The following is a 14,294-nucleotide window of genomic DNA, read 5'->3' on the forward strand; positions in this document are numbered from 1 at the left end:
TGCCCTGGGGATGCCTAGCGGGTCCCGGCCCTGGGGCAGGGTCACCCCCTCCAGGGAACAGCAGTTCCGTGGTCTCCCCCAGCCCCTGGAAACAGAGAAGTCCACGCAGCGTGGCCGAGCACCAAGCAGGTGACCCTGAGGCTCTGCCGCTTTAAGAATGAGGTCTCACGATCCCCACTGTCCCCTGGCCAGGTGGTGGTTTTCCCACGCTCCTGGGGGGGCCCGAGGGGGTGCAGATCCACAGGCAGACTCCACAGGGAGACGGTCCGGCTCTCTGCAGGGGCTGGTCCGGGTCTGGGATCCAAGGCGCGGTGCCCCTGCGGCTGTCTCTGGTTCTCGCTCTGGCTGTGGGTCCCCAGCCGCTGACCCATCGCTGGCTGCCCTGAGCTGGTACCTCGTCCTCACTCGTGAAGGCTTCCTGCAGTGCTCCTTGTTGTTCCTTAGAGGGGGTGTTGTCCATACAGCACAGGCCAGCGCAGTAGGAGCGGTGTGTCACATTACTATTTCCTTAGCAGTAAGGCTGGGGATGGGGTGCCCTAGAGCTGGTCCTCCTGGGTGAGGTTGTTGGGCAGCAGCTGTACCTGCTGCAGGACTCTCTTATTTCCTGTGGGGCCCTGGTCCCCCGACTCCAGATTTGAGGTTTGGCTGTGTGACTGTGAGCCAGGTCAGGAGGCGCCTGAGACATCCCACCCTTGCACACCTCTGGCGACAGGAGGCTCACTCTTTCTCCTCTTCCATGTTCATACTGTTCCCTAAGCCCTTTCTCTGGCCTTTCAGGGGAGGGTCCCAACCCCTCTAGTACCAATACTGTCACCAAGGCCTGAGCTGCCAGACCCCTAGGAATCTTGACAAGCCTTGGAGGGGGGTCCTGGCTCTCTTTCTCTCTGCTGTTTGAGGATGCTGGTGGGGTCTCTGCAGTGTCTTGGGGGACTTGGAGTGGCTTAGATGGTCTGAGCTGGTCCTCAGGGAGAGACAGAAGCTGTCCCCCTGCTGACTGTCCCCCCACTGCCCGCCTGGGGCCTCTGCCAACCGCCCCCCCCACTGCTTCCACCTCTCTGGTCAGAGGTGCAGCGTCAGGTCTAGAGGGCCCATGGCGGGTCACAGTTGTCTGGCCCCACGTGGCCCCATGGAGTGGTCTGTCCTGGCCAGCCGTACAGAGAGGGGAGGGGGGACGAGCAGTGGAAGAGGCTCACCTGTGCTCAGTGGCTCCTACCACCCCTCACCGCAACCCCCCCCCCCCCCGCCTGGGCCCTCTGCTGTCTTGCAGCTGTGCTGGGGGGTGTTGCTGCTGGCCTGCCCGGTTCCCCTCCCCAGCCCCCATCAGTGCAGGGGGTACAGGTGGGACAGACATTGATAATGAGATTTTTGACACCTTGGCTCTCTGGGAGCAGACCCCCCGCAGGCTCCTTTCCCTGCCCGGGGAGGGGGCGGGTGGGCTCATGGTGCAGGGTGGGGACTGTGGGCAGCCCGCCTGCTCACAGCTCTGGGGGTCCGGCTGTGCGGGCTCTGCCCAGACTTGCTTCCCGGGCGTGCTATCTGGGCCTCTGCACCACGCCATGCATGGCCCCCGCCATGCCAGCCGGCTGGTAACTGATAGATAATTCATATTTTTCTCAAGTACAATTCCAAATTGACTGTTGCCTTCACTCCTCTCCTCGTTTGGGAAAAACACCCTCACCAGTCCCCACGGGATCACAGCTGTTAATGGGGTCTTTGGCCTCTGCCTGGCCGAGTCCCCCGGCGAGTGCCCCCAGCCCCAGGTGGTCCCTCTGCCCCCAGATCTCACATGTGCGCTCCTTGGGCACCGAGGGGAGCCCTCCGCTCACAGGCGTGTGCGCACACACGGACATACACACACAAGGCACCTCGCACACACGTAAAGGTGTGCACGTGCTACATGCATACATGCACACAGACACGTGTGCACGTGTGCAGGCCTCTTCTGGTCGCTACCCAGGGCGTGACAACGCCTGCTCCCCCACAGGAGGCCAGGACGGATGGGTCGGGTGTAACCGAGCAGCCAGAGGAGGGGTGTGTGTTCAGCCTCCAAGATTCTAAACCGGGGACCAGGGACCAGACGTGGTGGGAGTTTGGCTGGCAGGGTCCAGGTCCCAGATCTGCTGCAGTCTGAAAGTGGGCTGTAGCCTGAGGGGTCAGCAGGGACAAGTGCCCTGGATCCTGGGACCACTGTGAGCAGGGCCCGGAGCCTGGGGAGCGCCCCACACATGGCTGCTTTTGAGTCACCTGGCCGGAGCTTGTCCTGTATCAGGGGCTTTGGGGCTCTGGGGGCATCGGGAGGAGACACACGCTGTGAGGTCAGAGCTGCGGGTAGGGGCTGGCCCCCCTGGGCACTGATGCTCTTTGGCCTGGTGGGCGGTGGAGCCCAGCCAGGGATGGCAGTGTTCATGCCTTTGTCCCTGTCCCCAAGCCCAGCACACTCCAGCCTGGCCTCTGGGCCCTGACGGCCGCTCCTGTCCTGGGCCCCCTGCCCAGGGATTGGCAATGACACGGCCGGCCGGTCCCAGGAGCCCCAAGGAGCAGCCCAATGCGAGGGACATCTGGATGCTGTCCAGCCCAGCTCCATCTCCTCCAGCTCCCAGGCTGGGCCTTGCCAGGGAAGGGGACTGTCCTTGGGGTTTGGTAGGTTTGGGAGGGGGCTCCGAGGTCACCCAAGAGGCTTGGTATGGCTGGAGCCCTGGCCCAGCCGAGCAGTGTGAGTTAGGCCAGTGAGGGTGTACATGGGCATGAGGGCTCAGTGAGCCCGTGGCGGGGGCCTCCACACGGCCGGCTGGCCTGGACACAGCCCCCTGAATGACCTCCAGCTGCCCCACACCCGACCGTGGGCGAGTGCCAGTCCGTCCAGCCCGGGGGCGAGCCAGCGCACGTGGGGTGAGTGCCACCCTCCTGGCCGGGGAGGGTCCTGTGGAAGGCAGGCGGGGAGGCACAAAGACTCTACACGGGGTTCCTGGTAGAATGTGGCTGAGTCAACACTAATGGATTCGGGAGAAAACTTTCCAGCCCCTCGGAGGTTTGCAAGCAGGAAAATAATAGTGGAGGTGTCCCAACATGATCACGGTATCAATTGCGTTATCCTAAAAGTTTATGGAATGCATAAGTGGAATTAATACCTTTTACTGGCACCAGAAGCAATTACTCGTATTTGAGGCCAGGGAAGAGCTCTAACAGTGTCTATTGTGGAGACAAAACGAGGAGTAAGCCAGGGAAATTGCAGTGATTGCTTGCATTGTGGGGAGCTCCTGAGGCGGACCCGCTCCCTGCAGGCCTGCCTGAGCCGGGCATCCCCTCTTCTCTCCGACCTCTGCAGCTGGAGACCCAGGTCACAGAACTTGGCCTTGGAGTCCCCACTCCCTGAGTCCCGGGGGCTGAGGGGTGCACCCGGGGTGGCCTCCGCCTCCCCCCACCTGGGCTCTTGTAGGGGATGTGAGGGACAGCCCCCTGGGGGGGTAGGAGTCTACGGGTTTGGATGCAATCAGTGTTTTATGAAGAATCCTATTTTCTGGGACTCGTTCCCAAAATGGGTATGGTTCCATAGATTCTAGAATGTCTGTCTGGCGGTGCTGACTGTGGTGGGGCCAGGCCGTCACCCCCACCCCCCACCCCAGTGTGTGGGAGAGGGCCGCCCTCCCAGCAGCCTTGATGGTGACGACACCAAGGCTCAGGAAAGGCAGGAGGTGCGGGTGTCCTGAGCCCTGGCTTTCGTCAAGCAGCGGGTGGGGGGAGGCCATCTATGCACCCCCTGTGAGTGTAGGGGCGCTCCGGGATGCCCCGGGACCCCAGGGAGACGCTGGGAAGAGAGGCTGACCCTCGGAGGTCCAGAGCTCCCGGGGCCCCAGGAGCCTCGATTCCTGTTTGCCAACGAGTGAGTGACAACTCCCACCGCAGGGGAGAGTCGGCCGCCCGCCTTCACTGCCACTACGGATTGACAAATGACCATCCCTCAAGAACGCTTTATGGTTAGAACACTCCCGGCTGACCAGCAGAGCAAGAAGGAGGGGCTGGGGCCTGGAGTCGGGAGCAGACCCAGGACTGGCCCCTCCCCGCCTCCCCCTGAGCGTCTCCCCGGCCTGTCCCCCCACCCGGGATCAGTAGCCCCTTTATCGGGGGGAAGCGTCTCCTGGGCATCCTGCACCTGCGGCTCTGTGCGGCTCTGGGTGAGGGTCTCCGCTGAGCAGCCAGTGAAACTTTTCCGTGGTCAGTTGTGGGGGAAATCTGTGTCAGGATTTTCTCAGATCCCAAACTTGGAAGCCAAGCTCAAGTTCACAGACCCCAGGTCTCAGAATTCCCGTGGCCACACCCCCTGGCCTCCAGGTGGAGAAGCCCCCTGGCCGCACCTGGGCTTTGTCCAGGCAGCCCCAGGAATAGGAGGGGCAGAAATCTAGGGTGTCACAACTGGAAAGAGGAGCAGCTCCCTTGAGGGGGAGGGGCAGGTCCGGGCTGCGTGCGTAAGCCCCCCCCAGGCCCCCCCACCAGACGGGCCGCAGGGCTGTGATGCTCCTGTTAGGGCAGGAGAACCCCCCTTAAAAAAGTGACTAGCACTCCGGCTTCAGTGAAGTGGACATTCAGAGGTTGTTGGGGGCCCCACGGTGGCCTAAAGCCCAAGGTCCCCCAAGGATCGCAGACCTGCCTCCTCCACCATGGCCGTGCGCCTTGGGGCGCGGCAGCCTCTCCCCGCTCCTCATGGGGGGGATGAAATGAGGCCACGTGGGCACCAGGAGCCACTGCCCTCTGTAGGGGGATCAGATGTTTAGGAGCCAAAACTCTCCTTGCCCCACATACTTCGCTGGATATTTACAAGTTTCAGGGAAAACTTTGATTCCAGCCAATGGTTGCCTTAAGAGCTGGAAAATGACACCCCCCCCCACCACCGCCCCTGCCGCCCCGTGTCCAGGGTGTCCCGGAGCTCACTAGAGATGCAGTGGGTTTCTCTCCTGCTGGCTGAGAGTAGAGTTTATTTAGAGTGAAGAAACTAAGTGCACCGCTCCCTGGCCGGAGGGCACATGTTAACTGAGGTCCGGAACCAGAGACGTACCTGTAGCTTCCAGGGCAGAAAGATCAGAGGCAGGAGAGCCTGTGTGCGCGGGACTCCTGGGCCGACACGGCTCTCAGGCCCATCCCGAGCAGCTGCCCCCCCTGTGGCCACAGCCTGGCCAGCTTCCCCCGCTCCCAAGCCACCTGCAGCTGGGCCAGCTCCAGCCCCAGGCCATCTGGAAGCTTCAGGGCACTGGGGGAAGGAGCTAGCCCATCGTGCCTGCGCTCACCAGACCAGAGTGGTGTCCGGAACAGTGTGTCCACAGGCAGAGGATCCCAGGGCTATCCTTTGAGCAGAAGATGCTGCTGACCCCAGTGCCTTGCCCAGGTGGGCTGACCTTTATGATCACTGCATGGACAAGGTCAAGCCTACTCTAAGGCCACAAGTCAGGTGGGGGTGAGGGCCATAGGGGGCTCTTTCTCCTGGCAATTGAGGGGACGCTCTGTGGTGAGCAGAGCCCGGTGGTTGGCCAGCCTCCCTGCTCCATCCCCATGCCGTGCAGCTCTGTGGGCTGGCTCTCAGCCCTGCTTGCTGGGGCCTTGCCAGAGCGTGTTCCCCACCGGGCCAACCAGTGGAGTGTCTGCTTTCTCCAGGAGGCCGGGACAGACGGGCATGGGCTCTCCAGCTGGCAAAGTCGGAAACCAAGTTCATGGGCAGAGGAACTGGTGTTTGGACCCGGCCGAGGTAGATCTTGGTGCTTCAGATGCAGGGGAGATTAGTGCCCTTGGAGCAGGAGGGTGGCTCCTGGTGGGAGTGCTGGTGCCCTCTGCAAGCCCAGCTGTGTCCCCAAAGACATGTCCTGCTTACCCACCCCATCCCAAGGTCCCCTCCTTGGGGTCCGGGGGAGGCCGGATGGCAGGCCTGGGTTACAGAATAAGGGCGGATGGAGGCCCAGAGTTTCCCACACTGCCCGGCCCAGGTCACTGAGGCCAAAGGCAGGTCCCCCCACTTGGTCCCCTTGCCCCTGACCCGAGGCATGTCACATCTGGCACCCATGTCCTTGCTTTGTCCCCCTGCACGCCTCTTTGAGTCTTCCTGGACCCGGGTCAAGCCTGGTGGTGACAAAGGGAGCTTAGGGGTCCCAGTGCTGCTTCACCCCTGCTGCTGAGCCGGCAGCTCCTGGAAGCGGCGCTCTGGTGACAGTGCATGACCTTGAGGGTGGAGACCATGTGTGCGTGGACCTGGCGCAGAGGAGGTGTCAGTGTGAGTGGTGGCCTCGAGGGTGGCCCTGGGGGCCCTGTGGAGAAACAGGGTCACTGCACCCCGTCTCGGGGCTCACTGTCTCCCAGTCTGTCCTGCAGCCCTCACCGTGTCCCCAGACCCCCCGGGGCCTCCCCTCCCCTCTGGGCCCACTGTGTCACCCACTGCCCAGGCTGCTGGTGTGGGCCTCCCCTCCCGACCCACCGGCCCTCCCCGGGCCTTCCTTCCCTCTGCACGGCAGACCTGGTGTCCATCCGCCTCTCTCCTGGGTCAGCTCCACACACAACGGCTGCCCACCCCCCATCTTAGCCCAGGACAGAAGCCACGGGGGGCTGTCCCTGCTGGCCTGCTGCCATGTGTGTGACAAGGGACTGAGTAGGCCCAAGGCCCTGTGGTCTGGGGGTGCAGCTGAGAGGGGGACACTCTCCTTCCAGGGCACTTCCAGATCCCGCGAGTCCCAGGGCCCCCGCCCTCTTGTTTGGGACCTGGCTCTAGGATGTGGTGGGGCAAGCTGCCTGGCTCCTGAGGGGTGTCCCCGCCAGCCCCAGGTCCACCTCTCCAGATAGCAACTTCTGGGAACGCCCCTGGACAGTGGTCAGGGTCACTGGGCACCTGCAAAGCCTGCTTCTGCCTCTAGTTTATCCTTCTCTGGGCTCCCAGCGAGGGGAGCCCCCACTGTCCAGTCTGTCAGCGGATGCATCTGTCCCCTCCCCCAGCCAGGAGCTCGCGGGGGATCACGGCAGCTTCTTCATCAGTCTGCAGGCACTGGCTGCGGCTGAGCTCCCCGGAGCCTCCGACCAGCAGGCCTGAGGCCAATGTGGGGTGTTGGCTGTGGGTTTCCTTGTGCCCGGACCCTCACTGCTTCCTGACCCTGGGTGCTCCAAAGTGGGCTGGGGTGATTGTTACAGGCTGGTAGCTTCCCAATTGTCCTGCCCAGGCCTCCCTGACATGTATCAGAGCCCACCCCATGCTCCCAGCAGCCCTCCGCGGGGTGGGAGAGGCCACGGGGGGGGGGGCGGTGCAGCAGTGTGGCTGTGTTCCCCCCCCTGGAGGCCCCTCCTTACCTGGAAGGAGAAAGGGACCCAGCAGGTCTGTCAATGGGGGCTGTGGGCCTAGGCTCCCTGTGGGTCTCGGGGGTCGCCCTGTGAACCCACAGAGCTTCTCTAGGAAGAGATGGGTCTGTGGCCTTGGATAGGTCCTCAAAGGGGCCCATAACCAGAGAGAGGACAGAAATGTGCCCTGCACACTCGCATGCACGCACGGGAAGCAGATAAAAGTGGGCTATAAAAAAAAAATCATTTAAAAAATAAAAGCTCCCCCCCCACCCCGGCAGGCCCCATCTTCCAGAATCTGTTGTAACAGATTCGCCCAAGCTGGTTAACGGTATTTGCGGTTTGCAAGATGCTACACGTCCCTGGAAAATGACAGACAACTTATTATCACCTCCCCACTCTCCTCCTGTCCAAACCTGCCCGCGCCGGGCACCCAACTGCTGGGGAGCGGGTGCGAGGAAATTAACAGCCACAGAGCCGAGGCGCCTGCCACCCGCCACCCCCGCCCAGCCCTGCCAGGCCCTGGGCTCCCAGCCAGACCCGGCCCACCGTGGACTGTGATGGGGGGAGGGAGGGGGAGGGTCTGAGTGGGGGAGGGGAGGGATGGGCATACACCAGCATTTGGGCAAAGCGTTTCCTGCAAGCGCGGAGGGATACACGCATCCCGGAGCAGGCAAGTCCAGACGGTTCTGTGTCAACAGCCGAAGATAAATAAGATTTTATCAGCTCAGAATCTGTTGAAACACATCCATCTAGCGGTTCTAGGAAAGGAGAGGAAAGAGGGAGGGAGGGAAAGGAAGCGTCTTCCAGTGACCTTTTCTATAGAAGAGATGGGACCCAGGAGTCTTACCCCCCCCTGCCCAGGGCCTGGGGCCCAGGAGCTACGGGACGAGGGACGGAGCTGGTGGAGCTGTAGGGGCTCATGCCCCCGCCCCTGCCCGTGTAGCCCAGCCAGATGCTCCAGGTATAGGCAGACCTCAGGCATCCCTCAGCCGCGATGCTCAACCCCAACCGCCCCAACGGTCGGCTTCTGTGGGCTCAACCCCTTGCAGGGATGGGGCTGGCCGGTGCACGCGCCCGAGGCCACATTAGCAGCCAGCTGGGGGTGGACCTGGGCTGGGGACACCCCTGTGGGGAGCGGGGTCAGGCCCAAGGCTGGTGGTGGCCTTGCCAGGGACGCAGAGGGAGGAAGCCGCGCGCACTCTCCTCGCCCACCCCAGGCGGCCCCGCGCTCACCGCCCAGCCCGCTCCCGGGCCGGTACCGCGGACAGCTCCCTGGGGCTCCTCCCCGGGGCGGGGCGCCCGCCGCCCGCGCCGCCGCGGGTTCCGCTCTTCCCCCCACTCTTCCCCCCGCCCCGGACCTCGGGCCCGACTCCTGACACGAAGAGCACCCCTGGGGCGCCCCCGGGCTGCGCCTGGAGTCCTCCATCCCTGCTGGCTGGTGAGCCAAGGCGCCTGGCCCTTGCGGAGGGTAGTGGGGAGGCTACAGACCCCATCTCGGGAGGCGGAAGGAGCAGGAGGTCGAGTGACTAACTGATGGGAGCCGCTGGGTGGTCGCTCTGGGGAGGGGACTGCAGGGCCTTCACGCCCCTGGGGGCACTCTCCGCCTGCTCACAGAGGGGCCAGGAACCATCTCACGTGGGAATGACCACGGTACACTAATAAGTCCACTGCGAAAACCCTCCAGGGGTAGTAAGTGTAGTCAGTTACTGCGCCCCTCCCCCGCCAAGCCTCGGAGAGGTTTGTCCAGTGGCTTACAGCCTCCCAGGGGCCAAGGACCAGAGCCAGATCTCAAAGGCCATGCTCCCACTGCTTACCCGTGACTATGACCTGCCCCTCCCAGGCCAGGCCTGTTTCTCAGCGTGTCTGCCCACCCCCACCCCCACTTACGGAGGAAGCAGGCCACCTCTCAGCCCCAGGTCACCTCACTCACTGGACACCTCTGCGGGCCCTCCTGGGGTCCTCGCTGACCCTGCAGGGGACAGGGATGCCCTCTGGAATGTACCAGCTGCTGCAGAAGGGCCCGGTCCCACTGGTCACCAGCTGAGGCCGGCCAGTACCAGGGCTGCGTGGCTTTGAGGTGTAAGCCTCCAGTAAGTCTAGATTCTTCTGTGGCTTGAAGGGGCTCTCAGCCCAGTTTCCAGTGAGTCTAGGGCATGGCAGACAGTAGGCCCTCAACAAACGCTTGCTGGCTTCGCCGTGTCATTAGTTGTGTTTGGGCCCCTGCAGTCCAGCCAAGGCTCATGGTTCCTGTGGGGGCCTCCTCCACCAGGGAGACCCCCTGGGTGACTGCTCTTGTGCTCAGCCTCTCAGTGTGCCTCCACGATGCTTGCCAGGCAGTTCCCTGCCGGACACTCTACCGGCACATTGTCTGAGAGTCAGGGACCAGTTCTGAAGCCTCACTTGTGGGCAGACCAGGGAGCTGGGTGCTGAACTGGCTGGCGCCTAGTGTTTGCTCTGGGCTGGGCTATGGCTGTTCTGGGCACAGTCCTTGGGGTAGGGTGTCCAGCTTATCCCCCACACTGCTGCTTTGGAGAGTGAAGTGGCAGCATTTATCCTGATGGGGGCAGCAGAGGCCAGCGGTCACCCCCTGGGAAGCAGGACTGACCCCCACAACAAGAAGCAGGGAGCCCCCCTCCCCTTGGGGCCCCAAGCCTGCCCTTAGGCAGTGCCTCACCTCCACCTTCAGGGCTGTGCAGGATCATTCTTTCCTGCATTTTATTTTATTTTATTTTTAATATTTTTTTATTTATTTGACAGAGAGCACAGGTAGGCAGAGGGGCAGGCAGAGGGAAAGGGAGAAGCAGGTTCTCTGCTGAGCAGGGAGCCTGATGCGGGGCTTGATCCCAGGACCCTGGGATCATGACCTGAGCTGGAGGCAGTCACTCAACTGACTGAGCCACCCAGGCGTCCCTCTTTCCTGCATTTTAAACAGGTCTGGGGACTCTGCTTCCCCCCCAGAGGTGAGGGTCCCAGGTATGGGGTGGCAGGCTGCACTGGGCTCTGGGGACCCCGGTGAGTGGAGCACCTGTGAAGGGGTGAGCCCCAGGGGCATTCATTTCCTGTCTGTGATGGGGGTGGGAAGGGTGCGTACTGAATTCTGCGCCACGGGAAAGTTGAACAGGGTCCAACACCCCAAGGACACCACTAGGGAGACCCCAGCCCACTTCTCCCCCAAGCCTCCTTGGACTCCACTCTGGGGATGGGTGAGTGTTTCCGGGACGGAGCCCCTGCCAGCTCATCAGGGGAGGGATGGCTCATACTGTGGGACCAAGGGCTTTGAGGGCTCTGGGGGCCCCTCGTTCTCGGGCTGTGGGTCAGCCCCATCTCTGTGTTTGCCACCCCTTGGTTTTCGTATACTTGCAGTTGCTGAAGGTATGAGTCCCTGAGGGTCCATGGTGTCCCTTGATGGCCAGAGAGGGAGCTCTGGTGGCTGGTGGGGGCTTTACCTTTGCAGGATGAGGGTGTCAGGGTCCCCCAGCCTCCTTGGCAAAAGTGGGCTGAGACCAGCTCTGGCTCTGCTGCCCGCTCTGGCATCCAGCCTCAGTTGCCCTGACTATACCATAGTGGGTACAGTTCCCGCTGTGAGCCTAAGCCCCAGTCTGTGCTCCCCAGTCTGCTGAGATGCACCACGTGGCGGGGACCAGACCCCAGCTGGACACCTGTCTAGCGGTGTCCCTGGTTCAGTATGGTTTCCCTGGGTGTACCGCGGTGGGGTGTGATGGGGCTCCCTCCAGGCTTTGTGGCTGGGATAACTCCAGGTCACTGGGGCTTTGTGGGGGGCATAGGGATTATGGGGCAGGGACAGGAAGTGTCCTGTGAGTCTGAGGACAGGAACACTGCCCAGTGTGCCTCAGGGAAGGAGACATGAGGAGCACAGATGGGTCCCCAGAAGCCAGTCAACTTGAAACCAATGGGCACCCCTGTGGCCACCGTCAGGGTCACCTTTGAACTCATGAGAGCTGGCCAGGGTCCTTAGGTGGGGTCCCCTGGGCGCTGATCCTCCCTGGGACAGGGTCCCAGGCTGCAGGGACCAGAGCTTTGAGGTCAGAGGACCCCCCAAGCCAGTGGTCCATACCAAGCTGCAGAGCTCAACCCCTCAGACTTGCTGTTCTAGGGAGTTCCTTCCTGAAGCTTCGGTGCATAGGGGTACCCAGGCTGTCTCACAATTACACATTTCTCATCAAAATACCAGAAAAGCCTAACTCTGGGTTTTTAAAAACTGAGATACAATGCTGCAAATCCCCTGCTTCCAACCACTGCGGGTCCCGGGACTGAAGGTTGATGGTGGGAAGAGCCGGGCTTGGCAGGGCACACCTGGCTCCCAGTCCCGCTCTCCAGAGGCAACTCGCTTCTCCGGCCTTTACTGTCCTCGCCCATAAGATGGACGTAACGTGCTAACCTCTCCAGCCAGTGAGATCCAGAGAGCCCAACTGCTCTCCCTGCACCCAAACCGGCCAGGTGCTGCCATGTATGTGAGGGGGGGGGCCTGGAGGGGGCCACTGGAAGGACGGCTGGAGGTATCCAGCAAAGGGGCAGGGGCGAGCAGGTCCTCGGAGAGCTGGGGGCGGGATTCCTGACTGGGGTGGGGGCGCAGCCGCACCAGGGTGCTGAGTCGGGGCTGGGCCTGAACCCTGTCCTCCCCCCACCACCAGTACTCCCCACTGCTGAAGAAGCTTTACTGCCAAATTGCCAAGACCTGCCCCATCCAGATCAAGGTGTCCACCCCGCCGCCCCCGGGCACCATCGTCCGCGCCATGCCCGTCTACAAGAAGGCAGAGCACGTGACTGAGGTCGTGAAGCGCTGCCCCAACCATGAGCTCGGGCGGGACTTCAACGAGGGTGAGACCTCCAGCCCCCGTGCCCAGCGGCCAGTGCACCCTGGGAAGGGGAGGGCCGGCCTCGGGCCTCCTGTCTGGGGGGTGGCAGTGGCCGGTGGTGTGGGCTCGGCATCTCCCCGCCCCAGCCCCCTTCCATCCCAGCGGCACCTGGGGCCTCGGGGGAGGGTGCCCACGGGACCACAGGCTGCTGGCCTGAGTCCCCCCACCGTGGTCCCCAGCTGGCTGCGACAGGGGTGGCCAGACCCCAGCTGGGCACCCCTCTGAAGCGGTGTCCCCTCCCGGCAGGACAGTCTGCTCCGGCCAGCCACCTCATCCGCGTGGAGGGCAACAATCTCTCGCAGTATGTGGACGACCCCGTCACGGGCAGGCAGAGTGTCATGGTTCCCTACGAGCCCCCGCAGGTAGGCAGGAGGAGCACTCAGGTCACCTCAGCCCGCCCTGCTGGCCCCAGCATCTCCAGTCCTGCCACGGAGCAAACTCCTCGCCCTCACCCGCCCACCCCCTGGCACCTGGCACCCACTTCTGACCGCTTGTGTGCAGGTCTAGGTGGGACCCCCTCGGGCCCTCTCCCGCTGTGGGAGAGAGGCCGGTAGGATGCACGCAGGGTCTGGAGGTGAGGGATGGGGCCAGAGTGGGAGGTGGGCAGGGTGGAGAGCCCCCTCCCCAGGGCTCTGCTGTGACCCAAAGGCCGCAGAAGGTTCTGCTGAGGGCCCAGCTAGAGTGAAAAGCTGGGGGTGGAGTCAAGTGGGGGTGGGGGGGTGAGCGGGGATGGTGGGCTGGCGGTGGGATGGGGGCAGGGGCTGTGCCGCCCGCTTGGGCCCTGTGTGCCATGCTTCCCGGGGTGAGTGGGCGCAGTGAGCCTCCACCTTTCCTCTATCTGGGTCTGGCCCCCAGACTGCATTCAAACCCCGTCCCTGTACCTGGCCCCTCGGGCGTCCCGGGCCCCCCCTGCCGGCCCTCCTTCCCCAGCCAATGCTCACCTGCCAGAGTTGTCCAGGAAAGCAGGGCTCTCCCGCCCCCTGGTGGCTGCCATGTGTCAGCAGTTTTGTGAAAGGCCGGGTTTGCCTACGCCAGCAACCGAGTTTTAGCTCCTGACCCAGGGAGACCATGACAACTGCCCATTTTGTGGTCCTGGGATGCCCAGGGGTCAAAAGTCCTGGGTTCATGCCTCAGCTGTCCACAGACTCCCTGGGAAACGGCACATGAGCTGGAGATGGGGGTCCACTCTGATGGCTCTGGTCCATCCCTCTGCCAGAGCCGTGCACCGTTCTGCACAGGAGATCCCACAGCAAGCAGAACACACATTTGTGTCCACAGAAACCTGTGCACCTGCCCGCTGCCCACACCCAGCTTCCAGGGCTTGATCTCTAATCTGTGTTAGGGGAGATGGCTGGAGCAACCAGACCACAGGACTCTGTGCCTCCGAGAGCGAGCATGGTGCATGGCACTCCGTGCACGCCTGAATGGATGGATGGACGGGCAGGCGGATGCGTGGATGGTTTGGATGGGGGGATGAGTGCATGCAGGCGAATGGGTTGGAGGGATAGAGGTGGATGCATGCAGGTGGATGGACGAATGGATGGATGAGTAGGTGGGTGGGTGGATGGAGGTGGATGGATGGACAGATGGATGGATGGATGGGTGGACAGAAGGTAGATGCATGCAGGTGGATGGATGAATGGCAGAGGACCGCAGTGCCGGGGCTGCCTCCACCCCATGCCTACTCAGAGTCAGGACCCAGCCCAGGAGCCCCCACCTCAGTGGTTTGGGGCCTGCAGGCTGACAGCACAGCCGTCCCCCCCCCCCCCCCCGTGTGCAGGTGGGGACAGAATTCACCACCATCCTGTACAACTTCATGTGCAACAGCAGCTGTGTGGGGGGCATGAACCGGCGGCCCATCCTCATCATCATCACCCTGGAGACCCGGGAGTGAGTCTGCTGGGCGTGTGGGGTGGGGGAGGCTGGACTGGGGGCTTGGGGCCTTGCTGCTGGGGGCTGCGCATGAATCTGGGGCATGGTAAGGGATGGTGCTTGCCCTGGAGGTGAGTTTAAGGAGGGACAACCCCCCACCCCCACCCCGGGCTTCAGTGGCTACCTGAGCAGGAGCTGGGCTTTGGGAGGACGGCAAGGGACCTGGTGTCCCAGAGTGGC

The 14,294-nt window shown here is 63.0% G+C and overlaps 1 protein-coding gene across 13 annotated transcripts in view; it reads left to right on the forward strand.

Moving 5' to 3' along the window:
- Window positions 1-14,294, forward strand: part of TP73 (tumor protein p73) — a 65,925-nt gene that overhangs the window by 44,383 nt on the left and 7,248 nt on the right. For 11 of the 13 annotated variants that reach the window (XM_035727334.1, XM_027574613.2, XM_027574627.2 and 8 more), the window contains 3 exons: window positions 11,958-12,144; window positions 12,429-12,544; window positions 13,963-14,072. In XM_035727334.1, coding sequence (XP_035583227.1) covers window positions 11,958-12,144; window positions 12,429-12,544; window positions 13,963-14,072 — 413 coding nt within the window. Of the gene's footprint in view, window positions 1-8,053; window positions 8,744-11,957; window positions 12,145-12,428; window positions 12,545-13,962; window positions 14,073-14,294 lie in introns of those variants that run through there. The other 2 variants (XM_027574619.2, XM_027574636.2) reach the window with 2 other exon arrangements.

Source organism: Zalophus californianus, chromosome 4 (assembly GCF_009762305.2).
Source record: "Zalophus californianus isolate mZalCal1 chromosome 4, mZalCal1.pri.v2, whole genome shotgun sequence".
NCBI classification, from domain to species: domain Eukaryota; kingdom Metazoa; phylum Chordata; class Mammalia; order Carnivora; family Otariidae; genus Zalophus; species Zalophus californianus.